Genomic DNA, 16882 nt, shown 5'->3' with positions numbered 1-16882 from the left:
AAATGTTTTAAAAAATTCTCAGGGTCAGGTTCGTAGGAGAGTAGTCTGACACAGAACAAATGACCAAGAGGCGAGTCTGCTAGAATATGGGCATTTTATTCCCCGCAGCGTCGCCAGAACGGGTCTGGCTTATACTCACTCTACATGTTCCCGGAACTGGGAGCCGTCAGTTCTCGTAGAGCGGTTGCCAATAACCCACGCTCGGCGGTTAAACGTAACCCCGGAGCAGACTCCCGAACTGGAGACTTTTCCAGCTGATATACTCTTTTCCAGATATAAACATTCATGTGAACAGCAGAGCAAGGCTAAAAAACACATTCCATTCTGGTTACATACAGATAAGAAGATTCACACGGGGAGGTGTGTAATAAGATTCACACGGGACTAAGCAACACCTCCATTCCGGTTAGATTCACACATGTATTGGGACATAATTTTTAACCGTTTCACCACAGACCAACAATGCCCTCTTCCAGATCATTTGTGTATATCACAAAGAGCAATGGCCCCAGCACTGATTCCTGTGGATCAGAACTGGTCACCTTCCTCCATTTAGAGAAACTCCCTTCAACTACTCCTCTGTGTCTTCTGTTGCTCAACCAGTTCTTTATCCACCTTGCTAGAACACCCTGCACACCATGTGACTTCACCTTCTCCATTAGTTTACCATGGGGAACCTTATCAAATACCTTACTAAAGTCCATGTATATGGCATCTACAGTCCTTCCTTCATCTATCAACTTGGTCACTTCCTCAAAGAACTCTACTAAGTTCGTAAGGCACAATCTACCTTACACAAAACCATGTTGCCTCTCACTGATAAGCCCATTCTTTTCCAAATATAAATAGATGTTATCCCTCAGTACCTTCTCCATCAACTTTCCCACCACTGATGTCAGGCTCACTGGTCTGTAGTTATCTGGAATATCCCTACTATCCTTTTTCTACAGGTGGACAACATAAGCAACCTTCCAGTCCTCTGGCAACTCACCTGTGTGTAAGGATACTACAAAGATATCTGTCAGGGTCCCAGCTATTTCCTCTCTCGCCTCCCTCAGCAACCTGGTTAGATCCCATCCGGTCCTGGGGGATTTGTCCACTTTAATATGCTTTAGCCTACCCAACACATCTTGCCTTCTAATGTCAACATGATCCTGAGTAAACAAACTTCTGTCTCTAATCTCAGCATTCATCACCTCCCATTCCTCAGTGAACACTGATGCAAAGTAATCAATAAGAATCTCACCCATTTTCACATGTTCGACACATAACCTTCCTTCCTTATCCTTAATGGACCAACACTTTCTCTGGTTGCCCTCTTGCTGATTATAAGAATAAAAAGCTTTGGGATTCTCCTCAATTCTGCTCACTAAAGTTATTTCATCACACCTTTTAGCCTGCTTGATTCCTCATTTAAGATTGGTCCTACTCTCCCAAAATTCGTCCAAGGACCGTTCTGTTCTTAGCTGCCTGGACCTTATGTATGTTTCCCTTTGCCTGTCAGCTAGTCGCACAGTTTCTTCTGTCATCCATGGTTCGCGAATCTTGCCTTTCCTATCCCTTGTTTTTAAAGGGACATGCCTATCCCGCACTATCCTCAACCTATCTTTGAAACACAAACTTTGAATATCTTTGAAACCCTCCTACATATCAAATGTGGACTTTCCTTCAAATAGCTGTGTCCAATCCACATTTCCCAGCTCCTGAATAATTTTGTTTTAATTGTCTTTGGCCCAGTTTAGTACTCGTCCTTTAAGACCACTCTCATCTTTGTCTATGAGTATTCTAAAACTTACAGAATTGTGGTCACAATTCCCAAAGAAGTCCCCCACTGCAACTTCTGCGACCTGGCCTGGCTCATTCCCCAACACCAGGTCCAATATGGTCCCTTCCTTTGTCGGACTATTGATATACTGCTCTAGAAAACTTTCCTGGACACTCCATACAAATTCTGCCCCATCCAGACATCTGACACTAAGTGTATCCCAGTCAATGTTGGGAAAATTAAAATCTCCCATCACCACCACCATGGTGCCTCTATATTTTTCCATAATCTGTTTACCTATTTGTGTTCTACATCACGCTCACTGTTGGGATGCCTGTAATACAGCCCCACCAATGTAACTGCACCCTTCTTATTTCTCAATTGCACCCATAACGCCTCACTGCTCAAGCCCTCCATAGTGTCCTCCCCTAGCACAGCTGTGATATCATCCCTGACCAGCAATGCAACTCCTTCTCTTCCCCCCCCCCCCCATCTTTTACTTACCTCCCTGTCCTGCCTGAAGCATCAATATCCTGGAACATTTAGTTGCCAATCATGGCCTTCCTTCAACCAAGTCTCTGTGATCGCAATAATATCATACTCCCAGGCACCAGTCCGAACCATACATTTATCTGCCCTACCCGCTATACTCCTTGCATTAAGGTATATGCACTTCAGATTGCCAGTTCTCTTGCATTCATTTGCCTACTGTTCCTCTTGGTAATGCTAACTTTGTGATCCTTACTGTCTCCAGTTTCCACCTCACTGTCTACTAGTCTTCTTTTCTGGTTCCAGCCCCCTGCTACATTAGTTTAAAACCTCCCCAACAGAAGTAGCAAAAACTCCCCAAAGGACATTAGTTCCCGTCTGGTTCAGGTGTAGACCGTCCAATTTGTAATAGTCCCACCTTCCCCAGAACCGGTCTCAATGTCCCACAAATCTGAACCCTTCCCTCCTACACCATCCCTCAAGCCATGTGGTCATCCTGCTTATTCTTTCATTTCTACCCTGGCTAGCACGTGGCACTGGTAGTAATCCTGAGATCACTACCGTTGAGCTCCTCCTCTTTAATTTCTCTCCTAGCTCCCTGAATTCTACTTTCAGGACCTCATCTCATTTTTTTACTTCTATCATTGGTGCCTATGTGCACCACGACAATTGGCTGTTCACCCTCTCCTTTCAGAATGCTCGGTGACATCCCTGACCCAAGCACCTGGGAGACAACATACCATCCGGGAGTCTTGTTTTCGGCCACATAACTGCCTATTTACTCCCCTTACAATAGAATCCCATTTGACTATGGCCCTACGAGTCTTTTTCCTGCCCTTCTGAACAGCAGTGCCCGCCATGGTGCCATGATTTTGGCAACTGCTACCCTCTACTGGTGAGCCATCTCCCCCAACAGTATCCAAAACGGTATACCTATTTTGGAGGGAGTTGACCGCAGGGGACACCTGCACTGCCTTCCTACTCTTTCTCTGCCTTTTGGTCACCTATTCACTGTCTCCCTCAGCAATTCTAACCTGCGGTGTAACCAATTCACTAAATGTGTTATCCATGACCTCTTCAGCATTGCAGATGCTCCACTGTGAGTCCATCTGAAAAGGTGAAACCTGAAAAGGAAACTGAGTAGTCTCAAAATATAAATAATAAAAACTACAATTGATTTAGGAATAAAATGGTGATTTTTTTTAGTGTTTATAAAGAGGGCCTTTCTGAGGAATGAAATTAAATCTTTGCACTAAAGATGCTGCTGCCAGTATTACAATAAATAAGGCCATTGTGGAGAAGTAGGATAGGATAAAAATACAGAAAGGGAACTTAAAAGGTCAGCAACAATCCACATAAAATTCATACAGCTGGGGAATGTGAGGGAAGTGAGAGTGAACATTATACAATTTGTATCCATCATCATCCAATCCATCTTGATAATGGAAATGGTTCCAGTGATATGGAAAATTTAAAATGGAGTTTTAATTTCGATTTGATACTTGAGAATAGAAACTGCAAGATTACCTAATTTGAAACCAATGGGAGAAATTACATGTCTTGTTGCAACAGAAAGTATCCAGCCAAGTTGTTTGAATGTACTGAAAAGGTAACCAGACAGAGGCCTCCACAATCAAGAGAAACTAACTAAAGTTTTACTTCCTGAGAATAGCTGCAGCTGAGAAATATTCTGTATATGACTGGCTTGTGGGGGTTCCTACAGAAGTAAGTAACAGATCACTGTCTAAGGTCTTTCTGATGAAGGTAAAATGGAGGTCTATTCAGTTATCGGACCCTCCTAGCACCTCAAATGTATGTACATATAGTATTGTATGTGCAAGAGAGGTCTTTTCTTTGTTTATTTTTGGCTAGAGTCAAGTTACATGTTTTCTTTGTTTCCTTGATTTACTATTGTACAGAACCAAACTGCATTTTTGACTATGTATATCTACTTTATTCATTATAAATATCTTTGTATATTTTGAAGTACAAAAAGTAATATTTAAGATTAATGTGTCAAGAGAATTCTTGGGAATTAAGAAATAAACCTGACTACATAAAAATATGGTTTATATCCAAGTATGTAAGGTTAGTGCTTATTTCTTCTATATACAATGAAGTTTAATTTGTTTAACACGTGAAATCTAGTGGCACAGGTGTCTTGGTTTAAAAAACGTTTGGTTTGTTTTTAAAAATATTAGTGATTTCTAACAGGATCGTAGCATTTTCAAAACGAAATTGAAGAAACACTTGAAAAAGCAAAGATTACAGGCCCATGAGGAAAGGGCGAGGATTGAAACTATTGCTATCACTTGCGTCATTATGGTTTGTGAAAGGAAAATCATATTTGATTAGTTTATTAGGGTTCGCTAAGTAAGTAACAAGCAAGGTGGATGAAGGGGAACCGGTAGATGTGATGCTTTTGGTTTCCAAATGGCATCCAATGAGATACCACAACGAAAAGTTATTAAACAAAATAAGAGCTCATTATTATTATATCACCTTAGCTTGGATGAAGCTTTCATTAATTAGCAGAAAACTGTAGGGATAAAATGGGTAATTTTTGGGTTGGTAAGCAGTAACTAATGGAATGGCTCAGGGATCAGTACTGGGGCCTCAACTATTTCTGACCTATTTTAATTATTTGGACGAAAGCACCTATGGTTGCTATATTTGCTAATGAACAAAGCTAGGTTGAAAAGTAAATTGTTCAAAGGACAAAAATAATCTACAATGAGATCTATGTAAATTAAATAAATAGGCAAAATATTGTTAGATGGAATATAATGTGGGAGAATGTAAACTTGTCTATTTTGGTAACAAGAATAGAAGAGCAGTATATTTAATTGAAGGGATATTGCAGAGCTGTGTGTTAGAGGGATCTGTGTGTCCTGGTATATGAATTATAAAAAGTTAATATGCAGGTAGAAGTGATTAGGAAGGAAAATTTGAGTTCATTCCAAAGGGAATCGATTGTAAAAGCAGGAACCGTTGCTGTAGGTGTACTGATAAGACTGCATTTGGAGTACTGTGAGCAATTTTGGTTGTCTTATTTGAAAAAGGATATAACTTTATTAGAAACAGTTTAAACAAGGTTCAGTCAATTAATTCCTGAGATGAAGCAATATAAAGCACAAGAAGCAGACTGGGCCTGTACTCAGAGTTCAAAAGAATAAGTAATCCTATTGAAACTTATACAGTCTTGAGAAGACTTGAAAGGGTATATATTAGGAGAATGTTTAATCTTTTTGGGATGGTTTATAACAATGGCAAACAGTTCTAAAAATGTGTCTTCCATTTAAGACTTTTTTTTTTCCTTCCTCCTTATTCTGTGGAATTCTATTCTCCAGAGAATGGGAGTAAATATCATTTTTCTTTATTGACATCTCCCCTTAAGCTTTTCTCAAGGGCTATGTTTTATTCTAACTAAAATGAATTTTTAAGCAAGGCTGACACATAACAATATTTCTGTATTGGTGTAGAATTATGGGGTATTTGGACTCTCACAAGCATCATTAGAATAATTAACAATATCCTCAATTATCTAGTGTCCAAACTTGCAGGGAGAACATGAATTTGTTAGACACCACAGTATTTAAATTTGTAAAAGATAACAGGCATGAGATTAAAAAGAAAATCTTTTTTTCCCCAAAATAGCACTTCTATACATGAAAAGCCATCACACTAAACACATCTTCTACAGATTAGTCAGGTTAATGCAAATGCATTTCCATCATACATACAAAGGTGGAACATTTTAACTAGGCAGTTATAACTCTGTTGACTGCACCTGAGAGTTCACTGTTGGATTTTAAATTTAACAATTCACTGTGTTTAGTATAATAGGATCCATTACAGCTTTTCCACGTATAGTAACTCCTGAACTTATGTTGCCCTAAATTTAGGGCGACACGGTGGCTCAGTGGTTAGCACTGCTGCCTCACAGCACCAGAAACCCGGGTTCGATTCCTGCCTTAGACGACTGTCTGTGGGTCTCCTCTGGGTGCTCTGGTTTCCTCCCACAATCCAAAGATATGCAGGTTAGGTGAATTGGCCATGCTAAAAATTGTCCATAGTGTGAGGTACGTTAGTCAGGGATAAATGTAGGGGAATGGGTCTGGGTAGATTACTCTTCAGAGGGTTGGTGTGGACTTGTTGGGCCAAGAGCCTGTTTTTATACTGTAAAGAATCTAATCTAAAAAATAATGAGACATTCATTTGCAAGGAATTCATTGTCTCAGTAACTTGAAATGTTGAGCTGTGGAGGTCTGTGACCAGTGGTTTTCCGTAAGGATCAGAGCTGGGACCTCTGTTTGTAATATATATAAGTGATTTGTATGAAAATGTGAGTCTGATTAATAGGTTTGCAGACTAAATGAAAATTGATAGTGCGTGAATGGTGAGGAAGGATATCATAGGATGCACCAGGATATAAATCCGCTGGAGAGCAGGTGAAGAAGCAGTAGATAGGTGAGGGCTAGGCTTGGTTTAATCCAGACAAGTGATAGGTGATGTATTTGGGAGATCAAATTGCAAGACGAAAGTATACTATAAATAGGCGGATCCTAAGGAGCATTGATATACAGAGAGAATTTAGAGTCCAAGTCCATAGCTCCCTGAAAGTGACAGTACAAGTAGATAAGGTGGTAAAGAAATCATATGCATGTTTGGCTAGGCCGCACTTGGAGTATTGTGCACAGTTTTGATCACTGCACTATCAGAAAAACGTGAATGCTCTGAAGAGGGTGCAAAAGTAATTTACCAGGATGTTGCCTGGATTGGAGTGCATTAGCTATAAGCAAAGATTAGACAAACTTGGATTAGTTCTGGGGTAGGCTGAGGGGTCTACCTGATAGAAATATGTAAAATTATGAGGGGCATGGATAGGGCATGTAGTCAATTTCTTCCTCAGGGTGGAAATGTCAAATAATAGGGGTCATAGGTTTAAGGCAAAAGGGGGAATTTTTTTTTTATATACAGAGCAGTAGGTGCCTGGAAAGCTCTGTCATTGGAGGTGGTAGAAGCAGATGTTTAAGAGGCATTTAGCAGACACATGAACAGGCAGAAAATAAAGGAAGACTGATGATATGTAGGCAGGTGAGTTTAGTTTAGAATAGCATTGTGGTCAGCACAGCCATGGTGGGCCAAATGTTCTGTTCCTGATCTGTACTGTTCTCTGTTCTAGTTAGCAGAATATTCCTTTGTTGATAGATCTAATGCTCTTTTTCATTTGCAGCCTCCCTCTCCCCCCCAACCTCAAACTTTTCAACAAGGCTCTCCCTACATCTCTTACAACCTCATTGTCCCCTCAATACCTCTTGCAGCCCCTTCTACACCTCACATCTCTTACAGCGTCTTGACCCTTCCCCTCGCACGGTGGCTCAGTGGTTAGCACTGCTGCCTCACAGCACCAGGTTCGATTCCAGCCTTGTCTGTGTGGAGTTTGCACATTCTCCCCGTGTCTGCGTGGGTTTCCTGTGGGTGCTCCGGTTTCCTCCCACAGTCCAAAGATGTGCAGGTCAGGTGAATTGGCCATGCTAAATTGCCCATAGTGTTAGGTGCATTAGTCAGAGCGAAATGGGTATGGGTGGGTTACTCTCCGGAGCATCGGTGCGGACCAGTTGGGCCAAAGGGCCTATTTCTACACTGTAGGGAATTTAATCAAATCTCTGGCAGCCTCCTTCTCCGTCCATAAACCCTCCTGAAACCAATGTTTGCTCCCATTACTCATGACCTCCTCTGGGTGACAGTTCTCACCAGATTAAGCTAAAGGCCCACAACCTGGTCAATGCCCAGTTCACACTGTAAACTTTTGCTATAAATTCTGTGTCTTACAATCTTATTCTCCACAATCACCTGATGAGGGAGCAGCGCTCTGAAAGCTAGTGCTTTCAAATAAACCTGTTGGACTATAATCTGGTGTTGTGAGATTTTTAACTTTGTGCACTATTTTTTGAGCATTGCCAGAAAGCTGAGTCATTGAACAATTAAAGTAAAATAGATTTTTGATCGACAAGTTAAGGGTTAAGTGGGATAGGCAGGAAAGCGGACTTAAGGTCTCAATTGGATTAGCCATGATCTTATCAACTGGTGGAACAAGGTCAAGGGTTCACATAGTCAACCACTGCTCTTAATGTGCGTGTTCTTGAATGTCAAAGAATAGGCATAACTTGATGAGCCAAATGGCTTCCTGTGTTATACGAATCCACATTCTGATTGTTGCCAATTATTTACTGATAAATGGATTAGACTTAAAGTTTCTAAATGCTGAGGCTCAGTTCTAATGCTGTGTAGTATATTAGTTGAAAACTACTTTAGTGATGTACGTACTTTATAATGTATATTCACATATAAATATACTCCTAAGTTTTCCCTACACATTCAAAAATAGGCAATATATCCAAATACAAGTCAATACACATAAATTGTACGGTTGATGTAGTTTAATTATTCCTCTTCTGTTTCAGAATTTTGCAGATATCAGGTGTAAATGTATTTGTCCGCCATACAAAGACAATGCTGGCCACATTTATAGTAAAAATATATCACAGAAAGATTGGTAAGTAGACTTGTCTCAATATAGAATACCTGCTATTCCTCATTAGTCTTTTCATGAATTTTCCTTCAAAGGTTTGTGTGACTGCCTCTGTCAATAAAAAGAGAAGGTCTAAGAGTAACTCAAGTCGATGAATTTTGAACGTTCTTGTGTGGAGTATTTAGCCAAAGTCACTAGTTCCGTCTGCAAGATTTTCCTTTGACGTGTCCATTTAATCACTGAACCAGAAATTTGTTTTTAATAACAGTACCGAAAGTAATATGTTAAAATACAAAACAACTAGGAGATAGAATTCATGAAACCGACTCAAAGAAAGGTTATTATGATGACTTCATACTTTGCTGGAAGCTCCTCATGAATGTCAGTTTGAAAATCTGTGCCCTGTCAATGTTGTTTTGAATAGTGTAAAGGGTGTCGCTTTACAGTTGTTTAATCCAACATTAATATTCCTGTCGTTCTTGAGGGGAAATATCTAGAATGTTTTGGCCTTATGAATGAAAGGCTGCTCAATTGGATGTTGTTGAAATATTTTAGTCAGACTAACAATTATCTTGTAAATAAGTTAGTTTAGCATAGATTCTCCTTATTTAAAGAGAAGACAAGTGAATTTACCATTATAATCTGAGTCTAATGTGGAGTATGGTAATGTAGCGGTACTGAAACTGGACTAAGAATAGAAGTCTGGACTCTGTAATGTAGAAATGGGAGTTGAAACTCCATGAGTTTGAAAATTTGAATTTACTTTTTCTTCCTAAAAAGTGAAGATGATGCTGTCAGATAGTTGTAAAAACACACTGGTTCATCAAGGAAACTCAAACCTTATTTCCTTGAGGTGAAAAGATCTAGAAATTTCTATTAAAGCTGTCCAATTTATCACACCAGTCACACATCAATGTGATTGACTCCTAATTGCAACCTCGAGTTCTTAGTAAGAATTGGTACTATTGCTAAGAATTAGTATTTTGGGACTACCTTCAGACTTCACTGCAGCGGTTTACGGAGAAAATGGGGGAGATACTAAATGAGTATTTTGCATCAGTATTTACTCTGGAAAAGGATATGGAAGATATAGACTGCAAGGAAATAGATGGTGCCATCTTGCAAAATGTCCATATTACAGAGGAAGAAGTGCTGGATGTCTTGAAACAGGTAAAGGCGGATAAATCCCTGATCAGGTCCTGATCAGGTGTACCCGAGAACTCTGTGGGAAGCTAGAGAAGTGATTGCTGGGCCTCTTGCTGAGATATTTGTATCATCGATAGTCACAGGTGAGCTGCCGGAAGACTGGAGGTTGGCTAACGTGGTGCTACTGTTTAAGAATGGCGATAAAGACAAGCCAGGGAACTATGGACCCATGAGCCTGACATCAGCGGTGGGCAGGTTGTTGGAGGGAATCCTGAGGGATAGGACATACATGTATTTGGAAAGGCAAGGACTGATTAGGGATAGTCAACATGGCTTTGTGCATAGGAAATCATGCCTCACAAACTTGATTGAGTTTTTTGAGGAAGTAATAAAGAGGATTGATGAGGGCAGAGCATTAGATGTGATCTATATGGACTTCAGTAAGGTGTTCAACAAGGTTCCACATGGGAGACTGGCAAGGTTAGATCTCACGGAAAACAGGGAGAACTAGCCATTTGGATACAAAACTGGCTCAAAAGGTAGAAGACAGGGGGTCGTGGTGGAGGGTTGTTTTTCTGACTGGAGGCCTGTGACCAGTGGAGTGCCACAAGGATCAGTGCTGGGTCCTCTACTTTTACATAAATGATTTGGATGCGAACATAAGAGGTACACTTAGTAAGTTTGCAGATGACACCAAAATTGAAGGTATGGTGGACAGCGAAGAGCGTTACCTCAGTTTACAACAGGATCTTGTCCAGATGAGTCAGTGGCTTGAGAAATAGCAGATGGAGTTTAAATCAGATAAATGCGAGGTGCTGCATTTTGGGAAAGCAAATCTTAGCAGGACTTATACACTTAATGGTAGGGACTTATACACTTAAAGGGAGTGTTGCTGAACAAAGAGACCTTGGAGTGCAGGTTCATAGCTCCTTGAAATGGAGTCGCAGGTAGGTAGGATAGTGAAGAAGGCGTTTAGTATGCTTCCCTTTATTGGTCAGAGTATTGAGTACAGGAGTTGGGAGGTCATGTTGCGGCAGTACAGGACATTGATTAGGCCACTGTTGAAATATTGCGTGCAATTCTGGTCTCCTTCCGATTAAAAAGATGTTGTGATACTTGAAAGGGTTCAGGAAAAATTTACAAGGATGTTGCCAGGGTTGGAGGATTTAATAGGGAGCGCTGAACAGGTTGGGGCTGTTTTCCATTGAGCGTCAGAGGCTGAGGGGTGACCTTAGAGGTTTACAAAATTATGAGGGGCATGGATAGGGTAAATATGCAAAGTCTTTTCCCAGGGGTTAGGGAGTCCAGAATTTGAGGGCATAGGTTTAAAAAAGAGACCTACAGGGCAACTTTTTCCACACAGAGGGTTGTACATGTATGGAAATGAACTGCCAGAGGAAGTGGTGGAGGATGGTACAATTGCGACATTTAAGAGGCATTTGGATGGGTATATGAATAGGAAGGGTTTGGAGGGATATGGGTCAGGTGCTGGCAGATGGGACTAGGTTGGGTTGGGATATCTGGTCGGCGTGGACGGATTGGACCGAAAGGTCTGTTTCCATGCTGTATATCTCTATGACTATGACTCTGTGACAAGCAATAATTGTCAATTTTGGCAGCACGTCCATATTCTCAAGAAGACTTTTTTTTTAAAATCAATCCAAAGGTTTTTAGTCCAGTGCAATTAAAAACATTGGCTAGATCTTTGCTTTTAGCATCAGGCACTCCAGATGGGTAACAAAAGCCAACAGTGTCTCAACTGTGTGCCTCAGAAACAATTGCACCAATGTACCATTTCCTTTTTTCTACCACCATTAAATCATTAATTTTCTATACATACTTAACAGTTAATGAAATAAAAACACATTATTAGAAATACACAGATCTGAAGCATTTGTGAAATGAGAGTTAATGTTTCAGTCATGACTTTTTGTCAGAATTGAATAAGTAAGAGATGGGAAAAAGAAATCTATCACAACAAATTAAATAGAGATAATATAAATTTTATTTGAAGAGCAAAATTTCTTTAAGATGGGCATTCCTGGAAGAGAAATGGTGAATTAAACACTAATCTAAAAGCAAAATACGGCATTAATGTGAACCTGGCATATCCTTTTAAGATTTCTTGATAATTTTTCTACATAAAGGACTTGGAAAAGATTATTTTAAATGTTGCGTTTTAAGGCATGGTGCAGGGCTTCTCAAATTGAGACTTACAACACTGGCAATGGCTACAGTGACTAACAGCTGTGAAAGAGTTTTAAATCCTTGGACTTTTTATTAAAAATCCTGCCTTCCTAACCAATCTTTGAGGTGTGATTCCTGCTCCAAGAAACCCATTCAAAGGTTAAGATTTTTTTTAAATCTCGAAATTAAAATCTTTGAAACACCTTCCTGTCCCATAGTTCTTACTGTGGGTCATGGCAATTCTCAAGCTTTGAACGGACATCATGTTGGGAATTTGTTTTAAGAAGCACTAGTGTAATGTTTGCAGATGTTTCAGAAAATGGCCCTGAGAAGGTGAGTAACCTTGATGCTGCTGAACTCATGTTGATGCTATTGGAGTGTCAATTATCTCATTTTTGCCTGTGAATAGACAAAGATAATAAATATACAGACACAAGCAGGTTTTTGAAACAGGAAAACTGAAAGCACTGAGCCTGCTTAAAATGTTATGCAATAGGTAAATTCAGAAATGTTGGAAATTAATTTGTTGAATTCAAATCAAATGGCCCACTGGTTGGGAAGTTCAGCATGTTCATTATATTAATGCATGAAGACGAGTTGTAGTGTTTGAACTTACTGAATCTGATAATAACAGCTATTTCAAATATATTCATTCCCTATGAAATAAAGCAAATTATTTTCTATTAAACATTCTCACCTATGTCCATTTTTTGAGATTAAGGTAATAGATTTGTGGAAGTAGTTATTTATTTTGGGTTACAAGGAGGTACTATTGTTACCCAAGGCTATGTTACTGTACGAGCATTAAGGCCAAACATAAGCAGATTATGTGAGTGCCTGATATCAGTAATCCTGAATATTTGTATTTGTGGCAAGCAAAAACTTCTAATGGGATGATTAAATGGAAATAATTACTATCATTTTGTTCTTTCAAGTCTGTTCCATTTCTTTGCATTTTTAGAACACTAAATGTAGTGTCCTGGCTCCTTTTTGATCAAAATTCTGCAAGGAAATACTTTGTTGCCCACCTGTTACACTTGCCTAACAATCTTTGAAGTGAAAATATACCATAGCTTTAGTTTTCCACAACACATTTGTAAATGTGACCATTAGATGGTGCTATTGTATAGAGCTTGCCAACCAAAAAATGCTAATTTAAAGTGGTTATGAATTCTGTAAAAATATGTATCTGTCTAAATGAATATACAAATACTTTTGCACCCTTTTCCCTGCAATCCCATAACTCCCTTGCTGCCAGCTTCTTCCACTAATAAAGTGAAAGATGGGAGCTGGTGGTCCAGAGATGTAATGCATACCAGGTCTTAATTTGGGCCCCACTTCATATTTGAGGTAATGGATTATCAGTGTTAGGATTGATGAGTGTTAGTATTCTTAGTATGTGGTTTCTACATTGTGTAACAGATGACATGTTTTAAAAATCTCTATTTATCTGGCCTATGGACTGAAAGAGAAACAATGGACATTGTTTCATGTGCACCAGTAAGCTGCAAATGACTCCTTATATTCTCTTCTTTATAAAAACAATGTCACACTAGGACAATGTTAAGACAATTTGTTCCCCCACTTGGGTATCTTCAGGTTAAATTTTGCCTATAGGCAGAATTCTGGCTTTCAATTTGTGCTAAATTGTTTTGTGTTCATGAGAGCTCTGTGTATAAAAAAAGCCTTTGATTGGTCAGGTTGCAGTTTATTACAGACTTAGAGGAGTAAACTCAAGATGTCAAGGAAATTTCAAGAATACAGCTGGATCAATCTTTTTCAACAAACTTGCTCTCTCCAATTTTCTGCTGAAAGAGCAAGACAGAAAAGAATAAAAAGTGAGAAAAGCTGAAATACCTCCAAAACCAAAAACAACTAGAAATACCCCAGATCAACTCAACGACGAGTGAACTGATGACCATCTATATGCAAGTATCATGGGGCATCACCAAAGAAAGGAATTAATGATTATAGTATCAACCCATCTAGTTTGAGATTTTGGGTTGGTCATACAAAGTGGTGTTTCTGACTTTTTCCCCCATTGGGTGAGTGTGTGTGCGTGTGTGTTTTAAAAGGGGCATACATTGACAATAGTAAAAGGATAGGATTTCTAACGTAACAAGAGTTTCTGTTTGTCTGAGAACCTGGTTTGGTTTGCTTTTATCCTGGATAGTAGTAAGAGGCAAATTGGATTCTTCAGTTGTTTCAAGAACTTTTAATGTTTAGTGACTCAGTGGGATTTGATTAACAACGTACTACCCTGGTGAGTTGTGAAAATTGTATCTGTTCATGAGGTACATAATCTCTTTCAAGTAAAGTTCTTTAATGGGCTCCAGTTTTAGTAGAGTGGTGGACGAAAATTTATATCTTATTAGATTATGGATGGAGTATTGTGTAAATTCTGGGCACCACAATAAGAAAGGATTTACAGATGCAGTATCTCAAATCTAGCTTTCCAAAAACTGGACTTTAAGCTGTCACAAAATTAATTTAATTATTGCTTGATGAGTAAAACAATTTATTTTATAGTTTGGCAAGATTGTGTTGCCAAATTGTGCAGATTAGTTAATCAGCGTGGCATGCCTGCCTTTTCCCATGTTTGGAGCAACCCTTGAACTGGCCTGAACCACCAATCTAAAAATTGGCATATCTGAAATCTGGCACACATTCAGCTCTGATTCCAGGTTTTGAGATGTTTTACCTGTGTTGGCTTTGGAAAAGGTGTAGCGTAGATTTACCAGAAATGTAACCTTGATTCTATGAGTTAGATGATGCAGAAAGATTACATAAATTGTCTTCGCTGGACAATTGAGGGTTAAAGGGTGATTTGATTCTTTAGGTTTTGATTCAGTATTGCTAAGTTAGATAAAGAGAAACCTTTTTCTGCAGATGGGGGAAATACAGGACATGGAGACAAACATTAAAATCATAACCAAGACATCCAGAAGTTGGAAAATACTGTACCTCTTCAAACAAAGTAATAAAAGTTTGGAACATCTCCCATTAAAAGCAGTAGATGCTAACTCAATTTTAAATTTGCAATTATTTACCTAAGGCTATGAGGGCTAAGGAACAAAAGCACACATCAGCTATAAGCACATTGAACAATAGAATACATTTGAGGGGCTGAAAACTCTACTCGTATTCTGCTTCATGCAGCAGTTATTTCTGTGCTTTCCCAATTAACTACAGACTTGTGATAAGTTGAGCTTTCTGCTGTGGTCCTGTGTTTATTAGAAACTACCTTGTAGTGACTGAAATTTGTTTTGTATGCCAAGGAAAACATTGTTGATTGGAAGCTGATGACAGGAAACTTTTGTCAAGTGTTGTGGCTTTATTTCCCTTTGTTTGCAGTATTTCTACTGGGAAAGTCCAACGTTAATTTTCATAACCTGGAATTCCTTAGAAAAGGTGGTTGATTGCCTATGACTCCAATACTACTGGCTAGTCTGTTTCTTCTAAAAATTTTAAAGTACAAAGATGTTTTGATGAGACAGACAATTTCACAGGGCCTAACACAAATCTTATGGGCTGGGTGGGTAGTGGGAAGAGGAGAAAAATGTGTAGAAGCTGTCACTGTTGAGACAAGCATCCATTGCAAAAAAATAAAAAAAAGGACATTTGGCTAAGTGCAGACTCATTAAGCACATCTTTTGTAGGATAGGTTTAATTTACAATTTTAGTTCAGCGGGGTTTCTCATGAGACAGATTTTTTTTTACATTACAGTGTGGAAGCAGGCCCTTCGGCCCAACAAGTCCACATCGACCCGCTGAAGCGCAACCCACCCATACCCCTACATTTACCCCTTACCTAACACTACAGGCAATTTAGCATGGCCAGTTCACCTGACCTGCACATCTTTGGACTGTGGGAGGAAACCGGAGCACCCGGAGGAAACCCACGCAGACACGGGGAGAACGTGCAAACTCCACACAGTCAGTCACCTGAGGCGGGAATTGAACCCAGGTCTCTGGCGCTGTGAGGCAGCAGTGCTAACCACCATTCCGCCCATGTGGCAGATTGTGGCAGATTATACAGTGAACATTTCAGACCCATGTCGTAGTACCTGGAAGTTGATTGTTAGCTGATGACTTCAGATGAAGTTTTCCAGAACATTGCCAAACTTTAGTTGCATAACACATTTGTGGTCTGGTTGTGTGTTTTTAAAAACATACAAATATCCCTAAGTCACAAGAGTTTCCCTAGCAGGACTCCTCAGCATTTACACCAGGTCCATTAAAGTCTCATAGCATCAATTTTTTAAAAATTAACACAATTTGGAGGAAAAATGGAGGTGGCAAGGACACAGAAAATACTCTGCAGAATTTCAACACGCATCATAAGGGTAGCTCCACAGCACACTCCAACAATTAAAATCTCCGACAGTTCTTTCACTAGTCTACAGTTGTAAAACAACCATTTTTCCTAATTCAGTTCAGAATCAAAATAAAGTAAGTTAACATGTAAATGTGTTCAAGATGACAGCTCACCACCACCTCAAAAGCAATGACAGATGAGCGGTAAATGCTGGCATAGCCCACATTCCATTAGCAGATCAAAACTGCTGTGTTTCTTATATGACAAATTATTCAAATTGCTTTTTCACATAATCATGCTGATTGATTATATTCTGACTTAAATATCCTGCTACAACTTTAATAATTTGTAATTTCCTAATAACAAATGTTTCAAGCCCAAGTTCTTGGTTCTACTACACAATTCTATTTGCATCAGAAGAACCACCACACACTAACTTTTC

The 16882-nt window shown here is 39.3% G+C and overlaps 1 protein-coding gene across 2 annotated transcripts in view; it reads left to right on the top strand.

The window, feature by feature from the left end:
- The window catches only part of tmem9b (TMEM9 domain family, member B), an 89204-nt gene that overhangs the window by 20616 nt on the left and 51706 nt on the right, over positions 1-16882 (top strand). Inside the window, exon 2 of one of the 2 annotated variants that reach the window (XM_043705864.1) lies at positions 8722-8813. The exons of the other annotated variant lie outside the window; for it this stretch is intronic. Within the exon in view, the coding sequence (XP_043561799.1) occupies positions 8722-8813 (92 nt within the window). The remainder of the gene's footprint in view (positions 1-8721; positions 8814-16882) is intronic. 2 annotated transcript variants of the gene reach the window in all.

The sequence above is a fragment of the Chiloscyllium plagiosum genome, chromosome 16 (genome assembly GCF_004010195.1).
Source record: "Chiloscyllium plagiosum isolate BGI_BamShark_2017 chromosome 16, ASM401019v2, whole genome shotgun sequence".
NCBI classification, from domain to species: Eukaryota; Metazoa; Chordata; class Chondrichthyes; order Orectolobiformes; family Hemiscylliidae; genus Chiloscyllium; species Chiloscyllium plagiosum.
The sequence above is the reverse complement of the archived record's forward strand: the minus strand, read 5'-3'. Positions and strand labels throughout refer to the sequence as shown.